Genomic DNA, 26462 nt, shown 5'->3' with positions numbered 1-26462 from the left:
GGCTCACCCCCCCTACTTCTGTCCCGGGCAGGTCCTGACAGCAGATAATTCCTCAGCTCAGGCTCCAGCGAGCTGCAACCAGAAGAGAAATGAGAATTGAAGTGAGCGTGGGAGCGTGACGGGCACACAGCTGAGGCTGCTGATGGGAATCTGTGTCTCTGTTTGGGGGTCGAGCTCGATGATTGCCTGCATTAGCTGATGTGGTGATCACTGACACTCAATTATGTCCCTTTAAAGCTGCAGCAGCGCTCCCTCTGCAAAGACACAGAGCAGAAACTCGGAACTCTGCTGGAGTGAAGTTGTCTCCTGGATGGAGTAAGCACCGGACCACGAACAGGAGTACTCCTCTGAAAAGTTCACCTGTGCCGGGCTCTGCCAGCGTCTCCTCAAGTGACTGCTGGAGATGAAGCAGGGAAGCGGCGTGAATGAAAACAGAGGGCGTGTTGGTGAACAGCCTCTAACTACCCCTCTGCCTGCTGTCTCCTTGGCAACTGTACATACAGTTTCATCCCATTCTGCGTCCTGAAAGGAAACACAAGGCGTCCTCTCCGCAATCTCACTGTGAACAGAAGAAACTGTCCTTCTGAAAAAAGTCTGCTCCAGGAAATGTGTTTCCGCCTCCATCACCTGAAGGTCACTGGCTCGGCCGAAGGAGCTGCAGAGCGGCGTTCTTATCTGATGAGTTGATGGCGGGGTGCGTCAGCTCCACAACGCCGCTGAAATATTCTCCTCTGACTGCACGAAATCTGATTTTTACCTCAAAATGTTTGCTTCACTTTCTTTTCTTTACATTTTTGTCTCAGTTTGTTTTTTTTGGGACTTTCGCAGGCTTTTGAAAAAACACAGCACCCCCTCTGAAGCTGACAATAACCACGGAGGAAAATGTAATTACTGATTATCAGCGATCACATGTGATGTCTGAGTCCTCGCTTTTGAACATGCCACATTTTTAAAACAATCACGCTGCGGCGTTGAGTCATTTTCTCTGGTTTGGAGATAAAACCGTGGAGCAGTTTCTCTTTATGGGGCTGCATTGTGAGCCGAGGTGTCGCCCGTCACGTGACCACGTGAAGAATCGCCCACTGCAACACGCTGATAAGAGTCTGCAGCCCGCCCACCCGTTCTATAGTCAGTCAGTCGGTGGCAGCCTGTTATTACCATAATCCTCAGTCTGGCTTTATCAGCTCAGACCTGCACAGACACGACCGGCTTCCTGTAAACATATGTCGGGTTTCTGCAGCCGGTGGGAAAACACAAGTTTAAAGACACACTAGCGTCACTGCCGCCATCATCACCGCGTAATTAATGTTGTTCTGTTGATACAGAAACAGTAGAAATGGATAAAAACACAATAGAGTCGATTGCGTTTCCCACCAGAGAACCGCAGAGGTGATGTCATCACCATGGTCACACGGCGAGGTGCTGCGGCATTGATGTGGGCACATTTCTGCTCCCTGGCCCAAATCCGGCCTTCGGAACACGAGCCGCTGTGACATCATCACCGACGACGGCAGGTGACACAGGTGACCTCGCCTACTCAGGCTTTCCGTGTTGAATATTTAATATTTGGTGACATTAACACAATATGTTCATTTTTCTATGCAGGTTTTTTGGGGATCTAATTGTGGTTGGAAAAGAACTAAATCTACTGAATCATTTTAATAAAGTGATAAAAGAACAATTTAATCTCTTTTTGTAAACGTCTGTTTAAGGAACTCGTGTAAAAATATTTATTCACTCTGCACAGAGTTGCAGAGTGAATAAATACAATAATATTTATTGTATTTCCATAATTTCAGATTTATTTATATTTATTATATACTTAATTTGCCCTGTTAAAAAAAATAACTTAATAATTTTATATCATACATAAATCATGTGTTTTATAAAGGAGAGTGTGAAACTTTAAAATAAAATATTAAAATATTCAAAATATAAAACAGACAGAGGCGAGATGCTAATAAACAAATGATGTCAGTAAAACTGATGCAGGTTAAGGTCATATTACAAAAGTAACAGATGAAGGCCGACTCCTTTCATGTGACATAATACTACTACTAATACTACTACTACTAATAATAACAACAATAATAATAAATGTAGCACTGCAGCGCTGAGCTGTCTTTTCTCTGTGGCGGTGTTTATTGTCCTGAGTGGGAAACGCTTTTTATTCTGTGATTCATGTTTGACTGAATCAGAAACACTGTCATGCTTTTCTATGGGCTGTTGTCGGTAACGATTTGGTTATTTCCTGCATTTTATGACATTAAATCTTAGATGTGGGAGTGTCCTTGAATGCACCGCCAGATTTCCCAACAGTCCAATTTATTAATGAACGTCTGTGCGTGTCGTCCCAGATCTCTGACTGATCTATAAATGTTCAGATAATTGTGAGAGGCCATGTTTGTGTCTTTCATTTTGTCCCGTTACTTGTACATCCTCATATTATAGAAGCTGTTTGGTGTTTTCGTGATCATTTATTTGAGCTGTTTGATCCTCAGAGTGTTCTGCTCCTTTACATCAAGTGTTTCGAGCCTCCTGCAGTGTTTGGGTCTCTTGTTCTGTGTTCGTGCACATGCTGAACAGCCTGTTTTAACATCCAGCCGCTTGCCGTGTTGCTCAGCGATGTGAAACCAGGCAGCGGGCTATTAGAGGCGGGTCTCTGGAGGGTTGAGTGGCCGCCCGCGGGCCTGAATGTCTGAACGCTGCAGAGGACAAACTGAGAAGCTGCTTTTCTGTCCTTTAAGGTTTTTCTTTTAATGCTGTGTTTTTCTGCTGTTGTTCAGGAAGTCTGATTACTGGCGAGCAGCTTTGTTTTCTGTCTTTTCTACTTGTCTAAAGACAAAAATAAAGAAATTAATTTTATTTTTATCTTTTGTATTTTACATTTAATAATTCTCACATTTTTTCATTTTATTTATATATTGTTTTCTTTGTGCAGCTTTTTGTAAATTCTTTTGTTTTAATTAAAAAGAAGCATTTTCGCTATTTTAAATTATTTTTATTTTATTTTATTTTATTTAAAGATCATTTTGTCTCTATGACTTGTTTGGATGGGGAGAGTTTAAATTTGGTTTTACAGTTGCTTGTTTAACTTAAAAAAATCTGTTTGCATTTATCATAATCAAGATTATTGTTAAAATTTTCACACCTTGTGATGATTCGTTGGTCAACGATCTTCAGGACCACCTCCGTGGGGATGTCCCCCACCCAGCGGGGGTGAAACACCCGGGAATCCACGCTAACCAAAGAGGCCTCTGTGATGAGACAAGACTGTGACGACCTGGATGGTTACCGACTTTATATAAAATTTAATTGATTTTTCTTTTCATGCACCTGTAATTTACATTTTGTAAATTACTTGTGTTATATTTTTAAAATTAATGTACTGGTTTCTGTATGAAAACACACACTGAATCAGTGTGTATTTATGGCATAAAGCAGCCTAAATAAAAATGTTGCCAGTAATCACTTGGGAATGAATCTAAATAAATAAATGAGCGTTTTCATTCTGCCGTTTTCATTCAGGAACATCTTTCTGATTTCTCAGTGGTTTGTTTCTCTGATGGAGAAACGTGATAAATCTGTGTGAGCTCAGCAGTGTGGGTGGATATCTTTGCTTCACACTCTGCTGATGTGAGCCGACTCGATGAGGAGGAAGAATGAAGAAGAGTGGAAGGATTTCCTCTGACTCCTCCTCAGTATCCACAGAGCCGTGCAATTCCTCATTCTTTCACCCAACACAGCTGAAATTAGCTTCACATTAAAGTAGACAGTTTGACCTTTGACCCCTCAGTCACAGTGATAATAGTTTGGAGCTGAATCAAACCATCTGGCAGAAACAACCCCCCCACCCCCACCCCAGGCTCCATCAGCCATCAGTCAGCAACCAGCGGGGGATATAAATGAAGTGCTTTATCTATGCTCAACACACACAGCCTGAGAGTGTGTGTGAGCGTGTGTGAGTGTGGATGTGTATTAATATCTTTGTGGGGACTAAAAATTAGAAGTTTACTGTACTTGTGGGAACCAACAGACCTTATGGGGACCAAAATCCTGAAGGCATATTTGACACTCAAAATGTGGTTTAATGTCAAGGTTACAGTCAGGTTATGGTCAGGTTTAGGCTGAGGGTTAGGGTTAAGCATTCATTTTTGATGGTTAGCGGCTGGGGAAAGCATTATTTCGTGACTTAATTCTATGGCTAAAGTTTTAATTGCTATTCTCTTTTGTTTTATCAGGTTTTAACTGTCCATCCATCCATCCATTCGCTTCCGCTTATCCTTTTCAGGGTCGCGGGGGGCGCTGGAGCCTATCCCAGCTGTCATAGGGCGAACTGTTGTTTGGGTTTTAACTGTATTTTTTTAAAAATTTGTCTTATTTATCGTCAGATTGCTGTTCAGCACTTTATTTGAAAGCACTTTATAAATAAAGTTATTATTATTATTATTATTTCAATTAGATGTCCTGACAAGGATATTAAAACACGACTCTCGCTCTCTCTCTCTCTCTCTGTGTATGTGTGTGTGTGTGTGTGTGTGTGTTACACTGACCTTCATCATAAAAATTATTAAAGTAGCTTCATTTCAGTTTAATTAGAAATGCTCTGCTTTAAAGTCAGCCTAAACATGCTAATAGATGTTTTTTCTTCCATGTCACAGTAGTTCTGTGTTGTTGGTGAAATATCAGTAAATATTTATCCCAAAGCAAAATTAATGGTATTACAGGAAGTTAAACATTTAAGTCAAAGACAGATAGCTTAAATAAGTAGAAATTATAAGGCTGATGTAGATTTTTTGGCTCACAAGATTTGAAGATTTTTCATCCATCCATCCTTTTCAGGGTCGCGGGGGGCACTAGAGCCTATCCCAGCTGTCATAGGGCAAAAAGCGGGGTACACCCTGGACAGGTCACCAGTCTGTTGCAGGGCTAACACACAGGGACAGACAACCATTCACACTCAGAAAGACCCCAGCCTGATGTGGAATTGAACTCAGGACCTTCTTGCTGTGCGGCAACAGTGCTAACCTCTGTGCCACCGTGCTGGGTCAATAATTAATATCTTGATGGTTAAACTGTCTGAACCATTATGAAAATGTTTTCTGGTTCTTTTCTTTTTCTGGCATCTCTTTTTCAGTTGAGCAAACATGGTGCACGATGGCTGTGAACCCTTCATCCACCCCGACCTCCTCCTACCTCCTCTTATTGATTCAATCAATAAAACGTCTCAACCTCATCCCACTAGAGATTACTCTGCACATAACTGTAGTTATTGTGAAGGCTATTTTAACCCCTGAATGCGAAGATACGGGGCAAATGAAACTGATGCAGGATTCACAGATAGAATAATCACTGATTTATTTTTATGCAGAAAGGTAAAGAAAACAAAAGCAAAAACAGTCACTGAGAAAATACACTGAGAGAGGACACAACAAAGACCAGATGCAGGAGATGTATATAGATGCAGATAATATATAGACACGAGAACATTAGGACAGAGTAGACACCCCTGGGAGCACAGTTGAACACGATGTAACTAGAAGGGCATAAAAGGATGAAACACAGATTGACGATCGCAGGAAAGAGATGAATACCAGGACGAAAGACATAGCCAAGACAGGAAAACCACAAAAACACAGAGAGCAGAATGACACGGGGACAAAACTGGGGAGACGAAAAGGGTAACAAAGCACGGAGATGAAACTGGGACAGGCTGGACACGAAAAGGGAATCAAACAAGATCCAAGGAGTAGAAATATAAAAAGCTCAGAGGTTTTTGTATGTAAAAATGTCTCAAATTCAAGGGAACAAATACAGAGCCCTCCCACCACCAGCAGTTTCTTACAGCTTCTGACATCAAAGTATTCAAGCTTTCCGAATGGATGGTGAGAGTTTAAGCTAAAACCCTGTGAGTTCCTGTCCTGTATGTGTGTTTAAATGTCCTGCCGCTCACACTGACTATGAAAGCCGAGAGTGAAGTTAAAAACTCCGGGGCTTCATCAGGCCCCCAGCTCTTTCAGGGTCTCTGCAGGTCTTCAGAGGTTCCTCAGTCGGGATTAAAAGTCTTAAATGTAATTAACAGAAGCCTGACTCTGTCTCTGTGCTGCAGATGGAAACATCAGGTCTAAATGTTCCTGCCGATGCTCTTTGCCTGACGTGACAGTAACTGTGCAGGAGGATTTTTTTATATTACTGATAAAAAAAATAATAAAAATAATGATAGGATTATATGATTATATGATAAATAAATTAAAAAAAACAAAGGACAGGGAGCGCTGCGTGTGTTCAGCTGCACAGTCTCTCCTCTTTTACTGGTAGAAATGCTTTTATTCTAGATACTACAAAGTTGTGCATATATATATTTATCACACTATATTTCTGAATAAACAGGTTGTTTTAAAGAGCTCTCTGATTTCAAGTGTAGGGCTGAAACAGAATGCCACCACCACAAGTTATCTCCCTCTTAGATAGTCAAAACCCAGCTAGTGATGAACTTTACGGGGAGCGACTCAAGAGACGTCCAATAAGAGTGAAAAACACTGTTGATTGACATACGACCTGTGAATAAACACGTTAGAAGTTCACCTAGGCAACCGGAGCCTGAAATATCCTCACATGACCAGCTTTCAGCTCCTCAGTGACCATTAGGTGAACTGAGCGATGAGTGTTTAAAGCCTTCAAAGGTCTGAAATTATGTCATTTGGTGAGGCAAGCTGTTCAGTCTCCAAATAGATGCAGAGTTTTTAAAAGGTTTTAAAAAGCTGTAAATTTATGATAAATGTGCCAATTTTCTTCCTCCTTTCTACAGCGGTTACTCTGGCAACAAGAGCTGAAGAGACAACACACACCATACACACACACTCAGTTTTTACCTTCACTGCTTTTTAAATTTTAATTTATAGATCCAAAAGTGAGCTGAGCGTCCTGTTCCCCTGAAGGTGAAGTCAGACTGAAATGAGTGAAAGGAGGAAATCTGAGTATCATCACAGGAAATGATAATGTTCATGAAACAAACACGACTTCATGACAAGAACAACGAGAGTCTGCTGGGTTAGGTATGCCTGTAGAGTGTCTGTAGCTCGTGGACCGCTGCACAAGGTGTCGGTGTTTTAATGTTGGAGGGTAGAGCGCAAAGTGGAGAACTGGAGGCAAGGGGAGGATAGCTGCCCAAGACACATACAAATTCTGAAAGAATAAGATTTTATTATCTCTTTACATTAATAATGAGACCTGCAGAGAGCACAGGGACCTCAGCTTTACTCAGCAGTGCACAGACAGAGCTCTGCAGCATCACAAATCCACTTCAGTGAATCTTTTCTGTTTTTTCCCTGACAGCTTTACAACTACTCAGTGAGCAGCTGGGGCGAGTTTTGAGAAAAGTCAGCGTCTTCTATGCAAACCACGGCTAGCCGCAGCTAACCACCCACTAGCAACCAGTGGTTGCCAGGGGGGTTTCAGCTGGTCACAAGGCCTTGAAGTTTTCTGTTCAGAGACTGAATAAACAGCAATAGGAGGAGCATTTCAGGTCAAAAATCTTTAATTAAATATTTTTTTCATTTATTTGCCTTGAACAAATATTTAAGAAAATAAATTACCAAATACTTTAACATTTTAGAAAATATAAAACACAAATATAAAATAAAAACACTGGTGTCTCTCTAGTGCTTGGTCAACAAAACATTACAAATATATAAATATAAAAACTCGACTGAAGGCTTTGATCCAGCAGCTCCAGATTTTTCCAGAAACTGCTTTTGTCAAGAAAGTTTCTCTGTTAGACAGAAAAGTTCAAAATGAGTGCTGCACACAAGAATATTTACAACACAAGAGTTTGACAGCTGTCGCCGAGTTCAGGCAGCAAGTCCAACATTCGGTTTGGTCCATCATTAGCGAACAAGATGAAACTGAGCTGGTTGGACCCTTCAGAGAGACGCTTGGTTAAGTGAAAAGAACTGAGCACCATGTTCTCTCGAGGAATTTTTAGAAAGAACTCTCCAGTTTCTGGAAAGTTTTGTGAGGTCTGCAGTTTGTCTCTGAGACAAATGATTCTGTTTGTTCTTTGAGGTTTGTGAGCTGTGTTAGCGAGATGCCTGAGATGGGTCTACAGTTTCAGAGCCTCTGTTAGAGAAAAAAGACTGAGAATAAAGTTGAAAAATTTGGTATAAATTTACATTTTAAAAGACAGATTATTATAAACTCGTGTAAAGAAAAAGACACTTTTCAGGCTGAATTTCATGCAGGAATTTCAGTAGTTTGAAGATAAAATTGTTTTTTAGAGAAAGCTATATTTAAAGATGTTGATAGAATAAAGTTTTACTGTGAGGGCAACATAAACGTATTATTTCAAAGCTGAAGTAATTTATTTAAAGAAAATGTAAAATTAAAAAAAATTCAGAAAGAAAAAAAAAACACTCAAAAAAAATTTTAAATGAAAAAACTAAAAACTGCTTGCCAAATGTTTTTTGGTTTTTTTTTTTGCATAAATAACGGTAATTTTAAAGGTTAACAGGTAATGATATTGATATTTAAAAAAATAAAGGTGCACTTTTGTGGAAAGAGGTCACATTTCTGAGAGATCAACCTGTAATTTTATGAGAATAAAATCTTATTTTTAAATATAAACAAATCAAATTTCTTTTTGAGACTAAAAACAAACAAACAAAAAAAATTCATAAATTAAAAATGAATTTTAGGAATTTAAGAACTTGCATGAACTGATGTTTCAAAGTGTTACACGTTTTCTTTAAATTTACATTTTTCTTGGACTTTATTGTCAGACTCTTTTCTCTCACTTTCCGGTGACGTTCGACTGCTGTTTATTTTTGTTACCATTAAATCACTGGTGAGCTTTTAATGCTGAATCAGAGAGATCAGTAAAAAAAATCCCAGATTGGCTGATATGACTTCCTCTTGTACAAAAATTTGTTATCAATCCACCTCCAGACCTTTTTTATTTGTTGAAGGTTTCAGTGTCATGAATCTCGCAGCCAATCAGAGGGCTGGACAGATGTCCTGCTATCTCATTGTCTCACTGAGAACAGTTCAAGTGTTGGAGAGATGAAGATCCTCTCAAAGGGTCAGTTAGTCTGTCAGCATTTCCTTTGGTGTAGTGACCTGTGATGACCTGCAGGAGGCGATGTGTGAGGAATGAAGCTGCTTCACACTCTCGAAAATGACCCGAACCTCGTCAGATGGCACCTTTTGGTCAGCGTGGACCTCCATGTTCAGGTCTGTGGAGCAGGTGTGATAAACTTCCAGCTCAATCGTCTGGATTTATTTAGACTCCCCACATTGTGACCATCCTCCTTGTGTTAGCATGTTAGCTTTGTCCCTACACTGCGGGCATGGCGGCGGTCGTCTGTAACCCCAGGAGGGGGTCATAGAAGCAGTCCTCGTTTATCATGGAGGTCATGCTCTGAACGCTGAAGTCTCTCTCCAGCAGGTTGCTGAGGTCCTGCAGATCTCCAGGACTTCGCCGTAGGCTAGAGCTCCGCTTATTTTTCTCCTCCTCACTTATAGATGTCCCTCTTTGTTCCACCTCCTCCTCTCTGAAGTTGAGCCTCTGCAGCTGGGCCTCCAGCTCGCTAGTCAGGGAGCAGAGTCTGCCTCTCATCCCTGCAGCGGCACTGGAGCTGGAGGCGTGGCTCGGCAGCAGAGGCTCTGAGCATGTGTCGCCCAGGACGCCGTCAGACCTGCAGCTCTCCTGCAGCTGGTGAGGAATTGTCTTCTGGGTGTCAGAGTGGCGCTGCTGCCTCCTCCTCCAGGAGGCGCTTCTCTCAGCCGTAGACAGCCTGCTCCTCCTCAGGGATCCCACAGGAGCTCGGTCTCTGAGGAGCAAGCGCAGGGCTCGCAGCACGCTGGCCTTTGTCTCCAAACCGCTGAAATACAAACACAGAGCTGAAGCTTAACATCATCATGCACAGAGTCGAGAACCACCACAGGAACTTGATTGGCTGTCCGTACCTGCTGCACAGCTGGAACACCGTCTCTGGTCGTCCCTCCACTTCAGACCGACTGTGAACCAGCTCCCACACACATGAGTCCTCAGAACCTACACACACAGCACAGTGAGCTCAGACCGTCACAGCGCCTCCTGCTGGAGAGCTGTTGCACCAGCACTGCAGTAACAAACCTCACTCTGATTGGTCACTCACCTGTGATGTTAGCCGGTCTGACCTGGACCGCTGAAACTGGGATTAACCAGCGGAATCTGAAGGGGTCAAGGTCAGCTGATCGGGACGAGGTCTGTGAGAAAAAAACATAAAAACTGACAACAAGAACAGGTGGAGGTGTTTTTTTCTTTTATTCAGTGACATCGCGTTGATGTGTTTACAGCTGAGGAGCCAATCAAGGACGAGGATTACATTTGTAAAGACAAAGAAGCAGATCATCTCTCCAGAACCAGGTTAAAGATTTTTATTGATATTTGACTTAAAAACTAGACATTTTTGGCCTCCATCTTTCTTTTAAAACCTCACAGTGTTTAGATTTATTTAAATGTGATGTTATCTCTCATATGTTTGGTTTTACTTTATCAAAAAATGAAAAGAACAACAATATTATAGTTGAAAAGGAAATTTTAAGTGATTTCATTTATGGGATTTATATCTTTGTTATGATCATTATTTTGATATTCTTTTGATATTTTTAAATATTCTTTAACACATAACACATATTGTTTTACTTTTTAATTGACAGATTTGCATTTTTAATATCATTTTTTTAACACTTTGTTAATTTTTTTGTCACTGTATTTTTTTGTTTACATTGGCATAAATAGACATACAAATCTGTTCAGTTATACAAATTAGGAGATGAAGAGTAGACGTGCACTCACCATCTTCTTCTTCAGTTTGCTGTTCTCACGGTAAACCAGGATGACGGCTCGTTTGAACACTGAGGACAAAGACAGACTTGTGTTATTCTCCATCAGTTATTACCTGTGCAAGTAAAGAAGTGTGAAGAAGAGACTTCACCCACCAAACAGCGTCAGCTCTGGTTCCTTCCTCAAGCGACCCAGAGAGGGCAGTGGGTTCAACCAGACCACCGACGAGTGGACCAGAAATTCCCCCATCGAGATCTCCGTCACCTGAGGGTGGAGGAAAAAAAAACCCTTCAGGGTACGTGATGCACACAGGTGACGCTCAAGTGTGTGTGTGTGTGTGTCATTGTGTTTACCTGTTTGTCGGCTCCACTCTGCTCTGCTGCCAGCTGGTCAAACACGCAGCCGTAATCCTCATAGATCTTCTGCATCTCGTTGATGTGACTCGCCACCTTTTCCATTGCTCGCAGCGCCTCTGAGTGGATGACAGTGGAAGTGCAGCTGGTCACAAAACATGTTTAAATACAATACTGTGAGGTCTGTTACCTCTCAGGTGTGTGTGTGGGTTACCTGTCAGGTGTATGTTTGGGTTACCTGTCAGGTGTGTGTGCTCGGGGCTCTCTGCATCTGTCAGGGACACGAGCTCTCGGAGCAGCAGCGGATACTTCAGGACTCTCTGAACAGGTTTGATCAGGTATGATTCCAGGGAAGACGAGTGCTGATTGGTCGGATTTCTGGCCTCCAGGAACTGTTTGAAGGCTGCGTCTGTTTTGGCTGCGTCACAGGTGGTCAGGGTTAAAGGTTAAATGGAGTGCTGCTTAAATGAGTTTAAAGTGCTCAGACTGTGTTTTCACCTCTTTCCAGAACTTTCTGGACTTTGATGTGATTCGCACAGAAGCCACTGTAGAGCTTGAAGTGATCGGCGTAGTACAGAAATGATCCACCCAATGGGAAGAGGAGTTTCTGAATGAAACACAAATGAGGTGTGAAAAAACTAAACCCATCGAACAAGCAAATAAAAACTTTTGTTCATTAAAATATGGAAATTCCGCATTTAAAATATTGAAACATTTAAAAAGGAGAAATATGTTAACAGCTTAAAATAAATAAAATAGAGTTAATAAATGAATAAAATGTACAAAAAAATAAAAAAAAGATAAACTGTGAAAAGACAAAATATCTCAAAAAATATATACTATGTATATAATGTAATTAAATAAATTATTAAAAAATAAAAAAACTAAGTAAAAAATAAAATAACAATAATAATAATGGACCCGAAATGGAGTATATAATAAATATATCAGTTTTAACAATTGGGGAAAAAAATGCATAAAAGTAAAACATCACAGGGCCAAAATAAATCACTGGAGCTTAAATAAATAAAACAATAAAACTTGCATGCATGCACAACTAAAACAAAAAGAATAAAATAAAAAAATAAATGAAGGAAATAAAATCTGTCTGAACCAGCTGATGGACCTTCACCTTGAACTGCTCGGGGGTTTCCAGGCTGCTGAAGTTCGGACAGGCGGCGATTCTCTCCTCCAGCGTTTGGAGAAAAACTCTCTGAAAGTCCAACATCTCTGGCAGACTGCCGAACAGCGCCTCCATCTGACAGAGTGACAGAGAGACACACTGCGGTCAGAGTCACAACCACAACCTTCACTTCACAACCGTCACTTACTGTCGGCTCGTCTTTACCTCGTCTTTACTGAGGAACGTCTCCTTCTGCAGGGGGGTGAGGTAGATGTCGAACAGACAGACGAGATCCTGAAACAGAACCAAAAAAATGTTCTGATATTAATCAAAGTCTAATTTCTTTTTTCAAATTTAATTATCGGCTCGAATCAAATAGTAAGATCTTTCCAGCAGTTTTAAACACACAGGTTTGAAGATATAAAGATGTTTAAGCATACACTCTAATTAAGACAAAAATATTAATATAGCAGATTCTTTTAATATTTGTAAGGGACCCATTTTATACAACCATTTAAAACTAAAACTGTACAAATTGTGTGTAAAATCATAAGAATAGATTTCTTTATCACTTTAACATAAAAAAAATAGTTTCTGTTTTATTTTATTCTATAAATAAACTGATAAAAAACTGGAGTTTCACACAGTTTTTTCTACTCCTGGTTTAGTATGATGTCACAGAGAGGGGAAATCCCCAAAATGGTAATATCAGGGGCAGCCAATCAGAAGAAATCTAGACATAAGTGGGAGGAGCTAAAACAGCATGTTTCAGACAAAGGAGAGGGTAAAAGGTTGAAGGACCAGAATAAGATAAGGAAGGATTATTTTGAACTGAATCATGCAAAGCTACTCTTGTAGAGACAAAGAATAAAAACATGGAGCTGAAAATGAGTCAAAACGCGTCCATTAACATATCAGATGTACTAGCAGTAGTACCACAGTAGTACTACTGTTGCTGTTGTATTCTGACCTTGACGTAGGACTTCTCGGTGTCGACCAGCTCCTGGATGACCTTACGCAGACGCTGACACACGCTTAGGTGGGTGGGGCTCACCGGCTGCAGGCTGACCTCTCTGCCGTACGGGTTTTTGGGGTTGTCGCCATCTCCTGTCTGGCCTTCTGGAAAGGTCTGGTAAAGCGAGTAGACCTGGTCTAAGTTCTGGGAGGGAAACACAGGAACCAAAGCTCAATGAAATCATTCAGGACAACACCACTGTTCATGTGCTTGACAATAAAGAAGAAAAATCAGAAAACAGACCCCACCCCCCCGGTCCTATTATAGCTGGGGTATTCTTCACTTTAAACTCGAGGAAGGAGGAGTGCCCTGAGATCTGAACATGTGGGGAAAAGACTGCCCAGACATGTTCAATTCAACTGTTCATGGAGGTGAGGAGCAGTTTCGATGAAGAACTAAAGACCCACCTCCAGGTTTCAGCAGAGCAGATAATGAACTGGAAGATGATCAAACACGGGATATTAATGTGCAAATAAGTGCATCAAAGGCCTAAACAGCAGCAACTGGTGCTTGTTTGGAGTCGAGTTGAAAGAAACCAATGAGTCTTTGGATGGTCGAGAGTGCAGGATTGACCTTTGACTCCAAAAACACTGAAGATGAAGATCTTTAGGTTAGCGCGATCACAGCGTGACAGTTTTATTAACTCGAACAATCAATTAGTTCATGAAGAATCAAAAGATGCTGTGTAAACAGAAGAACCTTTTAACAGCTTCACTTTTGAGCTCCAGGACTTGTTTTTATCTTAATTTTTTAAATCAATTAATTATCTCTGCTTTTTCAGGGTGATTATAGTTGATTTTATCTCACTAATTGGAATATTAGCCTCAAATATTTGATGTTACTTGATGTTTCAACAAGAGGTTTCCCGCTCCTCCAGGAGGATCCTCGTCAGTCCTAAGGTATCTAAACTGTTTCACGAAGGAGCAGCTGTTTGACTCTGAGCCGCCCGGGACATCTGAGGCTGGGATTACTGTCCTGTGCTGACATTCTCTCAGGTGGTGACTTGTTCCTATTGTCCTACTTTCTGTCTGAGCAGGTACAACATAGTCCTGTGGGCGTCTGTACACGTAACGCTGTGATAGTGGCGTGTACAACCGTCTCACACTGAGAAAATCTAAAGCACAGAAAACACTTGTGATCATTTCCTCTACACCAAGTTTCAGCTCTACACCAACCAGCAGCCCGTTTACCAGCAGGACGACGCCGTCAGCGGGACGCCAACAGCCCAGGCAGCTTGCCACCTTGTCCAGGAGCCTCAGCAGCCACTCCAGGAGCCCCACCCCGGGGAACACCTCCCTTCCATCCTCCTCCTCTTCCTCCAGAGTCTCCCAGTCCTCCTCCATCGGCAGTACCCAGCACAGAGCACCCATGACGAAGGAGTGAAACAACGACGAAGAGGATCAGTTGGGGCCGGAGGTCACCTGATACTCCTTCCGCCGTCGTCAGAAATGAAGAGGCGGTCAAAAACAACACCTACAAGTTGTGTTTCTCCAGGGAAAAACGTTAATCCCTCAGCTCTGACTTTACAAACACTCCTGACTGTGTAAGCTGGATTATCAGGCTGACCAAAGGTCATGTGCACAGAGGTGGGGGGTGGAGCTCCAGGAGGCACAGGAGGATTTCTGCAGGTAAGTCTGAGCTGCCTTCTTTGGAAACCAATCACATCCTCATAAAACTTCTTGATTTCATATGACGGGGTTATCGCCGATCAAAGCAAAACACAAGTGGCTTGGTCATGAATAACATACAACCATTTTAAAAAAATCCAGATGTTCTCAGACTGTCACAGACTGAAGCTCACCTCCTCTGAGGGCTTGGTGTCCTGAGGTATCCTCGAAGAAGTGTCATCGAAAACGGGAGGCAGGATGCTGTCTGCATCTGTGATGACAGAGGAATCTGTGAGATGAAGAAGAAATGTGATCTGTGATCTTTACAGGAGAACTCCTGCTGCTTTAACTGGCCTTCACAATAAAAGCCTTTGATTCTGGTTTCTGTAAATGAATCTGATCAATAAAACAGCTGTGACTAAAATGGTTGAGTTTATATTTAAAAGTGGAAATCGGTTTGATATAAATGTGAAATGTGTTTGAACATTATGATGCTGTTACCAGAGCGTCTCTGCTGTACCTGTGATCCAGGTGTGGATGTTCGTGGCCGGTGGTTGGCGGCCGGGGTGGAAGGGGTCAGCGTGGTCGGGCCAGAGGTCGGCAGGCTCTTCGGCCTCAGGTGACTCATCCCTCCTCAGCAGCAGCTGCAGCTTCTGATGTCTGAAGAGACTCTGCAGGAGGTCCAGGTCCAGTCCAGACACAGGAGCGCCGTTAACAGCCAGGACCTCGTCTCCGGCCCTGAGGCCTGATTGGAAACAGAAAAATTAAACTGCATCTTTTAAAGTTTTTTAAAGTTTCTACATTTTTTAAAATCCTAAACACAGACAGGGTTTTTCCCATTCTGGAGGTGTAGCGCTGCACAGGTGACAGCCTGATAGCAGAGCCTCGAGCGCCCCCCGCTGGACACCTTCAAAACCTCAAACTGTCAGAAATGCAGGGTCTCCCTCAAAATAAAACCTGAAACCGTTCTCTGTTTTACCGTCTCTGGATGAAAGTCCCAGCGGGTCCACCTCGCTGACAAAAACATGACTTTTTCCTGCTCCGTCCACGTGACCCGTCACTGCAAAACCTGCAGATTCACAGAAGAAGAAGCACATCACACACAGGTAAATATGCTTATTATTTATCCTCTCAGAACACAAACCAGTCATGTTTTTATACGAATTTTATTTATTCAGTGATGAGTTTTTCTTTCTCACCGAAGTCTTTGTGGCCGTCAGGTCGACAGATGTTCAGAGTAAAAACACCAACAGCTGGAAGCTGCTGTTCATCACGCAACTGAAAACACACACAGGAGAGTGAACCGGGAGAATGACCTCGCAGGAATCATGTGAATACAAATCCAGTAATTATCATCATTCTGCCCGCAGAAAAAAATTAAAGAGAAGTTGTAGGTAAGTCAGTGAACACACCGGCAGATCTGCACTATGACCGGCAGGGGGCGCTGCCTCCATCTGTTTGGGAGCGCAGTCCAGATTCTGCAGAAGAAGCACAGAGGAAGAATTTTACTTTAAATTAAACTTTTAACTCATCAGCACAGGTTTTAAAGGACTGAGCGACCTACGAGGTTTACCTTCAGTTATTATAAGCGATTAGCTTCTATAAGCTCTGATCAGTAAAATCATCAATGCATTTGATAAAAACATAGATAAACTGAAGCTTTAAAGGCAGAAAACTATAAAATCATTAAACTAATAGGCAGGTGATTCTTAAAATTCAGACTTTCTCCACAGGACTTAAAGCGACGAGGTGGACTGGAAAATAAGAAAAGCCTGTGAAGAATCCGGAGCTCTGATTGGCTGAAAAGATCACAGGAGATGAAATATGGAGACAAAAGGGTAAAGAGGAACAGTGGGATACAGAGGAGACACAGGGGGAGGAAGGAGGTTAAAAGGGGAGCAGAAGAAAGAAGGTGGAGGTCATGTGACAACAGGAGGTGGGGTTTGGTGGGGAGGTCATGTGGAGAGGAGGTGTTGGAGTCATCTCCTGCCTCCTGTGAAGGATTAACTCTCAGGAACAAAGAAATCCTGGCAGAATAAAACAGCCTGGAAGCTTTTAATTCTCAATCACCTCCTCCCCTTCCTTCTCCTCCTCCCACCTCCTCCTCTTCAGAAGGTTGTCCTCAAAAAGCTGTGCAGTTAAACAAACTGTCCTCCTCCTCTTTCTCCCACCTCCTCCTCCTTTTCCTCCTTGGTGAGTTTGATGGGTGACAATTTTGAACACAACTATCAGTGTCACATCATCTTCCAGCTTGAGTCGTCTTTTCTCTGAGCGATAACCTGTTTCATATTTGCTTAATCAGCAAAAGATCAGTGACTCCTGCTTCAGAGTCGCTCACATCCACCCGAGTGTTTCCTGACGGTGCTTCAAAGGAGCGACGCGACTTCTGTAAGCGTCATGATCTTTAACCAGTGAGCTGCTTTCTACAAAGTCCACATAATGTACTGCTGTAGTCAAACACAAACACACAAACACAGTCATGACTAAAGACAAACTAAAAATACTCCCTCCTATATTTAAACGTAATTAAAAATGATAAAAGACTTGGGATGTTTAATTCTGTCCTGCATCAAAACCTAAATTAGCCCCAGGGAATCATGGGAAAAAATGAGCAGGTTGAGCTGCACTGAAATTACAGGTTTGTGAAGCCGCCATCAGCCTGCCTGGAGTCTGGGACCACCGACTGACACTGAACACATCGGCATCATCATCATCGTGGACTCGCATGCCTTTCCTCGACACCACCTTAAAACATCCACAACAGTCGTAACTGTGGTCTGAGTGGACGGTTGGACACAGTGAGTCACATGATGACTGGAGACCAACATTAAGCAGGAAACACTCGTCAGTACGAAAACTTCTGTTTTCTGGAAGGAATCAAGGATTTTACAGTAATGACCCCCACCCCCCGACATGGCAGTGAAATGGAGGCGGCGAGTTCCGGTAAGTGTATATCTCCTGCAGAGTTGACACAGCGAGCAGCAATCAGCTCCACATGTCCTCTAGTGGAGCTGCTCCACCCGGAAACCACAGCCTGCAGCATCAGATCTGATCTGAAAGCAGAACCGGAATGGAGATCCAGCTGCACACAAACATGCTGCAGGTCTGTCTGACCACAAGTGCTCAGCACAAAGAACAAGCTGCCGCAGGCTTGACTACGAACACCTCCATCAAGCCTGAAGACGTCTCTGTCCACAGAAAGACCTTTCTGTGTTACCGTCTGCTGGGCTTCAACACACAACAAGTAGAGGTGCAGCAGCTCAGAAGGCTTTATTATGCCCTACATTCATTACATTTCGAAGAAAAATGAATTATGGTAATAAAAAGTTGCTGGAAATAAATCATTCTGACTTTCAAGAGCAGGACAGCATACAAAAAGCCCTCTGAGCTCTCTGATTGGTCGGTTTTGTGTAAGATGAAATAAACAGCTGACTGATTAGGCGTTCAGCTCGAAGCAGGACTCTCAGTCGAACAAAGGCAGCATGTGGCTAGAATTCCCCTCACCAAGGTATCCACAGATGTTTGGCTCAGAGCGGGAGTTACTGCTTGGAAGCATCCTGCGCAGTTCCTTGCTCAAGGGCAGGAGGGAGCAGGTAACGTGCTGCGATCCTGCAGACGCTGCAGCTATGAAACTATGAGGCAGTTTTTCCACTGAGCGTGTATCGGCTCAGTTGAATTGCGAGAATCCACGACAAAGCAAAGTGGCGCTGACAGATTTATCCTCCGGACCCTCAGAGGCCAAAAATAACCCACTGTTTATCACGAGGGGACCGTCAGGAGCCAGGCATGATGGGAACTGCAGCTGGATGATGCACTGAGGAGAGGCTAAACTTAGCCTCGTAACGACAGATGACAGCACGCTTCTTCTGGGCTGTTTTTAGAGAGCAGAGAGGAACGATGAGTTCAGCCTGAATCAGATGAGCTGGTTTTAGTCGTCCATGTGAAAAGACTTCAGAGTAGAACGTTTCTTAAACCTGTCTCTGACTCCATGTGAATATTTCACCTTTCAAACTATTTTCAGAAGGGTGCACGCTGCCTCTCACCATACTACAGCACTGAACTGGACAAGAAAAGGGTGCAGTGTAATACCTGGTGAGCTGAGTGTTTGCCACCCCTGCCGCGCCTGTTGAGATCATCCAGGACCTTCAGGGAGGACGGCAGACCCCTCCTCCGGTTTCCTCCCGAAAGAGACCGGCAGCGCCGCCTCAGTGTGGCCTCTTCTCGGCTGCACACCTGTGAGAGTCCAGAGAGGCAGATTTGGTTAATTTCCTTCTTCTTTTCTTTTTTTTAAAAAAAGGGAAGCGTCGAGCCTCTACTTACCAGAGCATGGAAGGAGGACACGGAGAAGACTCCCAGGCGTCCCAGCATGCTCTTGGAGGGCCTGCTGGCCACAGCGAGGAGGCTCTTTGGGTTTGGGAGCTCGCTGCCCTGCAGGCTGGACAGGTAGCACCTGAGCCTGAACAGATCCAGGTTCAGTTTCTCCAGATTCTGCTCCCACTGCTGGATCTGAGCACACACAGGGTCACACATAAACACAGCTTCTGTATAAAACAATGATAATAACTCATCAGACGGCCATGAAAACCATGAAACATGGTCAGTGAGTCATGGCAAGGCGCTGAGAGAAGCCATCTTTTCTCCATTCACTCATCAGGTAAAGTGTATTTCCTGGGTGGGGCAGACTGCTGCTGCTGTCAATTCCTGCTTCAGTCTCTGTTGTGATGAAGTTATTTTGTCCCTTACTGTGTGATTATCACCCATTATCCCTCATCCCTCCATCCTGTCCTCCCTTTCATCTCCTCTCCTCTCCTCCCCTCCTTCCTCTTCTCTTGATGGACTCTCTCCAATAAATCGAGGCTCTCCTTCTCCTCCTCTGTTTGCCCTCCCCTCCCTCTCAGTAAATGTGTAATTGAATGTTGAGCAGGAAGATTAGCCTCTAATCTCAGAGTTCAAACTGCAGCGCTGGGATCAGTTTCACAGTTCAGAGGAAAGATTAGCAGGCTGCTAAATGATACGTTCTCTGTCTGCACATTGCTGTCACTGGAAATTAACAACAAGAACAAAGAAACCCGCAAAACAGCCTGAAGCTAATCTGTGGCACAACAAAGTCCATCCACAGACTCAGAAACTGCACGTTCATCAAGATTTACTGACAGTTCTCCTCTTACAGCTGTTACCTGATGTCCGTTGAAGCAATGCTGATGAAACCTAACTGACTCACACTGATGCTGAGCAGAAAAGAAACCCTTAAACTGAAACACAGTCTGCTGCACAGTTTCAGGATCGTCTAATTTCTCTGCAACAAACACAGAGACAGCAGCAAACTTCAGACACTGAAGGTATCGTGAAGCTCAAAGACAACAGGGCGAGAGTCGGGTCTGATGTTCATGTGTGCTTCACTCAAAGATGGCTGTGAGGGTCATTCTAAAGCATTGCCCATATTCAGGACCGGTGTAGGTGATAATACCAACGTGCTGTCCGCCCTGACCGGACCACTTCTCCCCGCACTCACCTGGCTCTCCACCGCCTTCCTGCTCTTGGGCTCCTTGATGATGGACAGCTGCAGCTCGGCCATCTTCTTCATCTTCCCATCCATGTCAATCTTGTGGAGCAGCGAGCGGCTCTGAGAGCGCAGGAGGCGCAGTGTGTCCTCCTTCTTCTGACGCTTCACCAGCAGAGAGGCACTCGCCGAGTGGATTGCCGTCACCCAGTTCTCCAGGTCAGTCTGGCTGGTGGCCTGGAGGGCGAGACAAGATGGAGTCAGACAGATTTTAAGCAACAGAACAGTATTAAACTTTGAGCCTCCTGCTTTATTAACTCTGAATATTCAGCTGCTGATTGCGCTTTGTTTTAACAACAAAAACCTTAAATACAGAAACTTTTAAATGTAAATTTGCTGCTGAAAGCAGGAAGCAAGGCTCAGTCATCCTCTGATGGTCTGGTTTCTGCGTTTAAGCAGCATACTTAATGTCCTGATGTTAACAGCTGTTTTTGTTTACGAGGGGACGTGTGGCAGGGTTTAAAGCTCGCTCTTCATCAAGTCATCATCGTAAAGAGGAACATTTGTTGCAGTAATTAGCTGGGTGTCGTGATTCCCATTAGCAGGCTTTCAGCCTTCTCCGCTCGTCATCTTCAGCTGCTTTCAGCCCTTGACAAAACCTCCACCTCCTCCTCTGGGAGGAAGGTGATTTGTGTGTCTGCAGACTCTGCTGCATTAGTCAGAGTGACTCTGGGAATCAAGAGGAGCTCCTAAAAGTTTGAGGTGGTGATCACAGAAATAAATTATTAAATTACATGATGACATCACCTTTACCAACGAGAGTACAGGTAATAATCGGCCTCTCTTTTTATCCCCGCTGACCTCTGACATCCAGACTTTTGCCGCTCATGTCATTCAAGATCGACTAGAAGGAACGCCAGGAGTTCATCCGGGGCCTCGACACATCTGTGCCTCCTCTTCTTTGTCGGAGTAAAAGTAAAATCTACTCTTTGTTTGTCTGCTTGCTCCTCGGTGTGGGTGGTGTGGAGCTGGCAGCAGAGGGGGAAATGCTCACAGTCATTACCAACAGAAAGACACGCAGAGAAAGTCCCACAGTGTGGATGTTTGTGGTGAGAAAACCAAATGCTGGTGTGACGCCACACCCCGTTCATTCACGCTGCTCACAAATGAGCCACAGCGATGGGAAAAAAGATGGAGGCAGCAGTTGGAGGAAAGCGATCACAGAATGAAAGAATGAAGAGAAAACCTCAGAAATGTCCCAACACCACAGCTGCTTATGCTGGTGCTGCATTCAAGGATACTCCAGTAAAATCATGTTTCTCAGTGTGCTGGCGGTTCCCTCACCTGGAACAGGTACACGTCTCCATACGAGTTGCTCAGACAGAAGACATGCTCCTTCCTTGGGTGCTCAGGGACGGCCTGGACGATGCTGTCATCAGCCAGGAGAGCGTAGCGAGGAGAAAGCTCCTGGTCGGCGCTGCCGCTGCTCCTCCCATATGTCTCGTAAAACAGCAGAGTGCAACCTGAACAGACAAAATCCATCGTTAATTCTACGTTAAATAGTTTATTTCACAGAGATTTATAAATTTTAGCTGTTGATGCCACAGATGGTAAAGACTTCAGTAAAATGTTTAACATGAAACAGAACACTTTTTTTTAAAATCAAGTTTCATTTAGAAGTGCCTAAACCTACATTCTCTCTGATGCCCAGCAGGGGGCGACTCCTCTGGTTTAAGAAGAAGTCCTAACCTTCTCTGTGCTGAGAGCAGAAGTGATAAATAGTTGTTGGTCGGTTAACAGTCAACTCAAAAACTACTCGTCAGTAATTCCTGAAACATGCTGAATCTATAATCAGCTGGCTGATTATAGACCTTCCCACTGCCTAACTGGAAACATCCTGGTTAATGTAACCCGAAAGTGACACTGAGGAACCTGGAAACTCACACTGTGCCTCAGGTGCACAAAGACTCTTTTGCTGCCTTGTATGCAGCATAAGCCTGGTTTCAGCTCTAGCAGAGGCACTAAAGGCATCACCAGACTTCTCCTACGCAAGTTTTCTGCCCTTCACTGAAAATAAGATCAGATCTAATCCTGAAACTTGAACTCAACTTTCTGTTTTCTGGTCCTTGCAGGCGGCCGTACCTTTCAGTGTGACCCAGTAGTGCCTCCACTTGCGGCGGGCGACCAGCTCCAGCTTTCTGTCCTTGTTAACAGTGATGAGAGGTTTGAAAGAGAGCCATCCGGCCCGCCGCACCACACCCTGCTCCTTCTCAAACAGGACATCCAGCTGCTCCCCTTCTCCCACCTCCACATCCCCATCTATCTCTTCCTCGTCCTCCTCACCCTCGTCTCCGTCCCCCTCTGATGGCTCCGTCCTGTCAGCCGTACTGCTGCAACCCATCTCCAGCTCCTGCATGAAGTTCTCATAGATGTTCTGCCGCTTAGCATCACTGTTCTGGTTCAGACTCCTGGAGGAGCCGCAGTGGAGCGTTGGGAACTGGTTGTGGTTCAGGGAGTGGAGAGGGTCGGAGGAACACAGCGTGCTGCAGCTAACAGCCCCAGCATTCAGTCCATTGATGAAGACATCGGCTGTGTCGGTGGCAAACGGCTCCTGCAGAGAAATCAGAGAGGACTTTATTTGACTGCTGTGATTCCGTCTGCGGCCACTAGAGGCACACAGCAGCCCTCAAACACAGCGCCCAGCACCAGGCAGTATTATTCCAAACCACAATTTTCCCCTCTGTTAGCATTAACGGGGTGTGAATATGCTTCACGCTGCAGTGTCAGCGTTAAACAAACAATCCATCACTGCTCTTGAGCCAATAAGACAACCTGCTGGTTTTAGAGGGCGCGGGTTTGATGCCCGCTCTGACTTTACTTTAAACCTCCAACTGAGTGACTCGTCCAGGTTTGTGCAACACTTTTGAGCAGTTTTCCACATTTAACCGTCATTGTGAAGTGACAGTGACGACATGTGGAGACTTGCTGTTTATAGACAGGCAGAGTGAGTTGGTACAGAAACGCACAGTTCTTATCAGTCAGGGCGTTAAGCTGTTTGTTCTTTAGAGAAAATCTACCACGCAGGTCTTTTATTCCTGAGATAATAGTGGACTTAAAGGATCCTGGATGTTTACTGAAGTGCTTGTCCATGCAATCACTGTATCAAACTCCCCCGTATCAAACACAGTGCTGTGATTGGCCGAGCAGAGCCAAGCCCTCACGGAAATCTAAACAAGGGGTAAATGAAACGTAAGCCCTTAGATCGGTCTGGTTCCAGGTTCCCAAACATTTCTTTCTCCAGTGTCACTATGTGATGTTTTTGTTTTGGTGCTTTCCCATGAAAAGCTCCAGGAATTTTCCAAGAGATCAAAGTTCCTCCAGCACTGTGATTTGTTTTTGATGAGCGGGATCAAAGCCCCGGAAAGACTGAACAATAAAAAGTCCACTGTGATGTATCACTAGGACATCAATCTCAGAGAGCAAAGATGGATTCTCCTGTGACTGTGACACAAAGCTGCAGAGGATTTAAGCTAGACTGATGCTTTCAAAGGGTTTCTGTTTTGTTCCTCTGGGATTAATAAAGTTCTCTGATTGTAATTAATAATCCGGCACACAGACTGCGGCACTCCAGTGAAACGTTGACGCAGTGCAAAGAAAGCTTTTTGGGTTAAACATCTTAAAAACCTTGCAGACGAAACAAAGACAATCAAGAGAGCAGATAATAAAAGTTTATTCGTCAGTCCTTTGATGTTTGACGTGCATCTGGAGGAACTCAAGTGTGGGAAAACGAGTCCTCATGAGGTCACGCTGATGTAAGGGGGTTACCCAGGTTGTGGGGGGTGGGGTGTTTGGGGTTTCCAGTGTGAGGAAACTACATCAGCGTCTGATTTCATTATCCCCGTCATCATCAGCACTGAGTTAAAAAGCACGAACAACAAGCTTCACTACTCCAGCTCCCTCACTGCAGACAGGATGTGACCTCATTCTGCTGGCTGTAAACAGGAAGCCGGGCTTTTTTGGACCAGCTCTCACAGAGAAAGCTTACCATCAGATTACTGATGTGTGATGATGTTTGAAAATGGCGTTCGTACTTAACTCCATGTGTAATGTTGTTAGTCATGATGAGACTTTAATCTAGTTCGACGACTTGTTTAAGTCTGAGGATTAAGGAAGATATTAATTTTAAAACCAGTTTTAAGTTTCTCAGAATATATTAAAAGAATGATCTACTAATGAGTTTATAAAAACTTTTAAAGGTTTTGTTTTAGACTGAGTTTACTTTGAAGACATTTTAAGATATTCTGATGATCTTTATTGACCTTGTTCTTTCTTTCTTTCTTTCTTTCTTTCTTTCTTTCTTTCTTTCTTTCTTCTTGTTTACAGGCTGTGATTATGTTCAAGTGATAAAAACATATACCTCTACTTTGTCAAACACTAGAATTCAAAGATTTAAAAAAATATTATGATTTTGTGCACTTTTATCAGGGATGTCAGTTCATGTTGAAAATCAACATTCTTAAATGTAAAAAGTCAGAAAACAAAAAATGATGTCATTTTGTCCATCATCAGCAGGTGGCAAACCACTGAGCTCCGCCCACAGCATGACTTCATCATCTTATTGTTTCTCACCTGGATCCTCCTCTTCTTCCTGCTCAGACTTCCTGTCCAGTCGCTCAGACGTCTGATTCGGCTCTTCAGGAAGTCTTTTCGGTTATTCCTGGCAGAGGCGGCGCTCGCAGACTCCACATTTCGGCAGGGCAGCGTGCAGGAGGAGTAATGCTCCTCCATATCACCGGCTGATCCCTCCTCTTTCTGTGTGACATCATCCAGCAGCGCTGCCTCCCCGGCGGGGGTCCCAGCGTCGGTGGGGAAGGCGGGTAGCGTGTTGTGACTGCTGTAAACCCCAGGAGCTGAAATCAGGCTGAAATCCGTGAGGTCCGGCTGCAGGAGCTCCGAGTCTCCAATGCCGCTATCCTCCGTCCGGCCAGAGGAGCAGGTGTTGTAACCTGCAGTTGCGGCGGTGAATACATTAGTCTCTGTGGTGGGGAAGAGGAGGCTGGAGCTAAATCCAGGTGAGATGTCCTCACCCTGAGCGGAGAAGAAGGTGTTGTAGCCGCTGCTGCTGGTGGCAGTGGTGTAGCCGCTGCTGTTGTCCGCGTTCTGCCTGCACACAAACACGTTATCCGTCAGCTCGCTGTTCCCCCATGGCGAGTCGTACCAAGAGCCATCGGAGCTGAGCGAGCTGCCGTTGCTGGTGCGCAGTGACACCTCTGCGCTCGTGGTGGTGGTCGCTGCGGCAGTGATGGCGGGGAGCCCACTCAGACTCTCTGGCTCCACCCGAGCTTTGGTGAACTCCACCCTCATGCTGCCATCTTTGCTGAGCAGCACCTTTGGGCTGCCGCTGCTTTCCAGAGACGCCCGCTCACCCCCCCCAAACTCCCCCCTGCAGAGCCTCTGAGGAGACCCCCCTCTCAGCTTGGCGCCTCCTCGGGCCGCTTTAGGGGCTGGTTCGTAACGCCATGAGGTGTAGGGTGAGCTGGCCATTGGGTGGTTCAGGTAGCTTTTCCCTCGGCTCCTGCAGCCTCCCTGGCTGCTCCTCCACCAGCTGCGAGCCGATGTCACCTCCTCCCTCCTGGAGGAAAACCTGAAGGAGCAGGAGGGCTTGGCAGGGGAGACGAAGCTGCTGTGGCTGTCTGCGTTTCCCATGATGACCTGGAAGAGGATGGAGGAGGATCACATCATCAGATGTGAGGCACAAAAACGAGCGACACAACAGCCAGGAAACAAACACACACACACACACACACACACACACACACACACACACACACACACACACACACACACACACACACACACACAGCATGTATTAAAGCAACAGAGATTTCTACACACAATACTACATCAAATAATACAGTCAGTACTAAAATACTACATCAAATACTATGGGCAGTATTATAATCAGTCCCACTGGAAGCCAAAGATGAGTTAAAGACTCAGTGACCCCACATTTGTGAACACACATTAAACATTCACTCA

At 44.2% G+C, this 26462-nt stretch overlaps 1 protein-coding gene across 1 annotated transcript; it reads right to left on the bottom strand.

Moving 5' to 3' along the window:
* Positions 1–8739: 8739 nt before the first annotated feature.
* tiam2b (TIAM Rac1 associated GEF 2b) lies at positions 8740–26162 on the bottom strand. The gene is made up of 22 exons (XM_085372651.1): positions 25053–26162; positions 22566–23034; positions 21768–21946; positions 20436–20660; positions 19244–19429; positions 19013–19156; positions 16336–16401; positions 16123–16201; positions 15903–15992; positions 15444–15668; positions 15118–15212; positions 13272–13460; positions 12527–12595; positions 12311–12436; positions 11677–11785; positions 11417–11596; positions 11179–11297; positions 10981–11089; positions 10838–10896; positions 10155–10245; positions 9964–10051; positions 8740–9878 (listed from the first exon to the last, which is right to left on the bottom strand). The coding sequence occupies exons 1-22, from the start codon at positions 26127–26129 to the stop codon at positions 9332–9334; spliced, it is 4521 nt and encodes a 1506-aa protein (XP_085228777.1). The 5' UTR covers positions 26130–26162; the 3' UTR covers positions 8740–9331.
* Positions 26163–26462: the final 300 nt, after the last annotated feature.

Source organism: Diplotaxodon limnothrissa, linkage group LG15, assembly GCF_057381915.1.
Source record: "Diplotaxodon limnothrissa isolate DT_005_m linkage group LG15, D_limnothrissa_male_GT1.1, whole genome shotgun sequence".
Classification (NCBI taxonomy): Eukaryota; Metazoa; Chordata; class Actinopteri; order Cichliformes; family Cichlidae; genus Diplotaxodon; species Diplotaxodon limnothrissa.
Note: the sequence above shows the minus strand (reverse complement) of the source record. Positions and strands in the feature narration are given on the sequence as shown.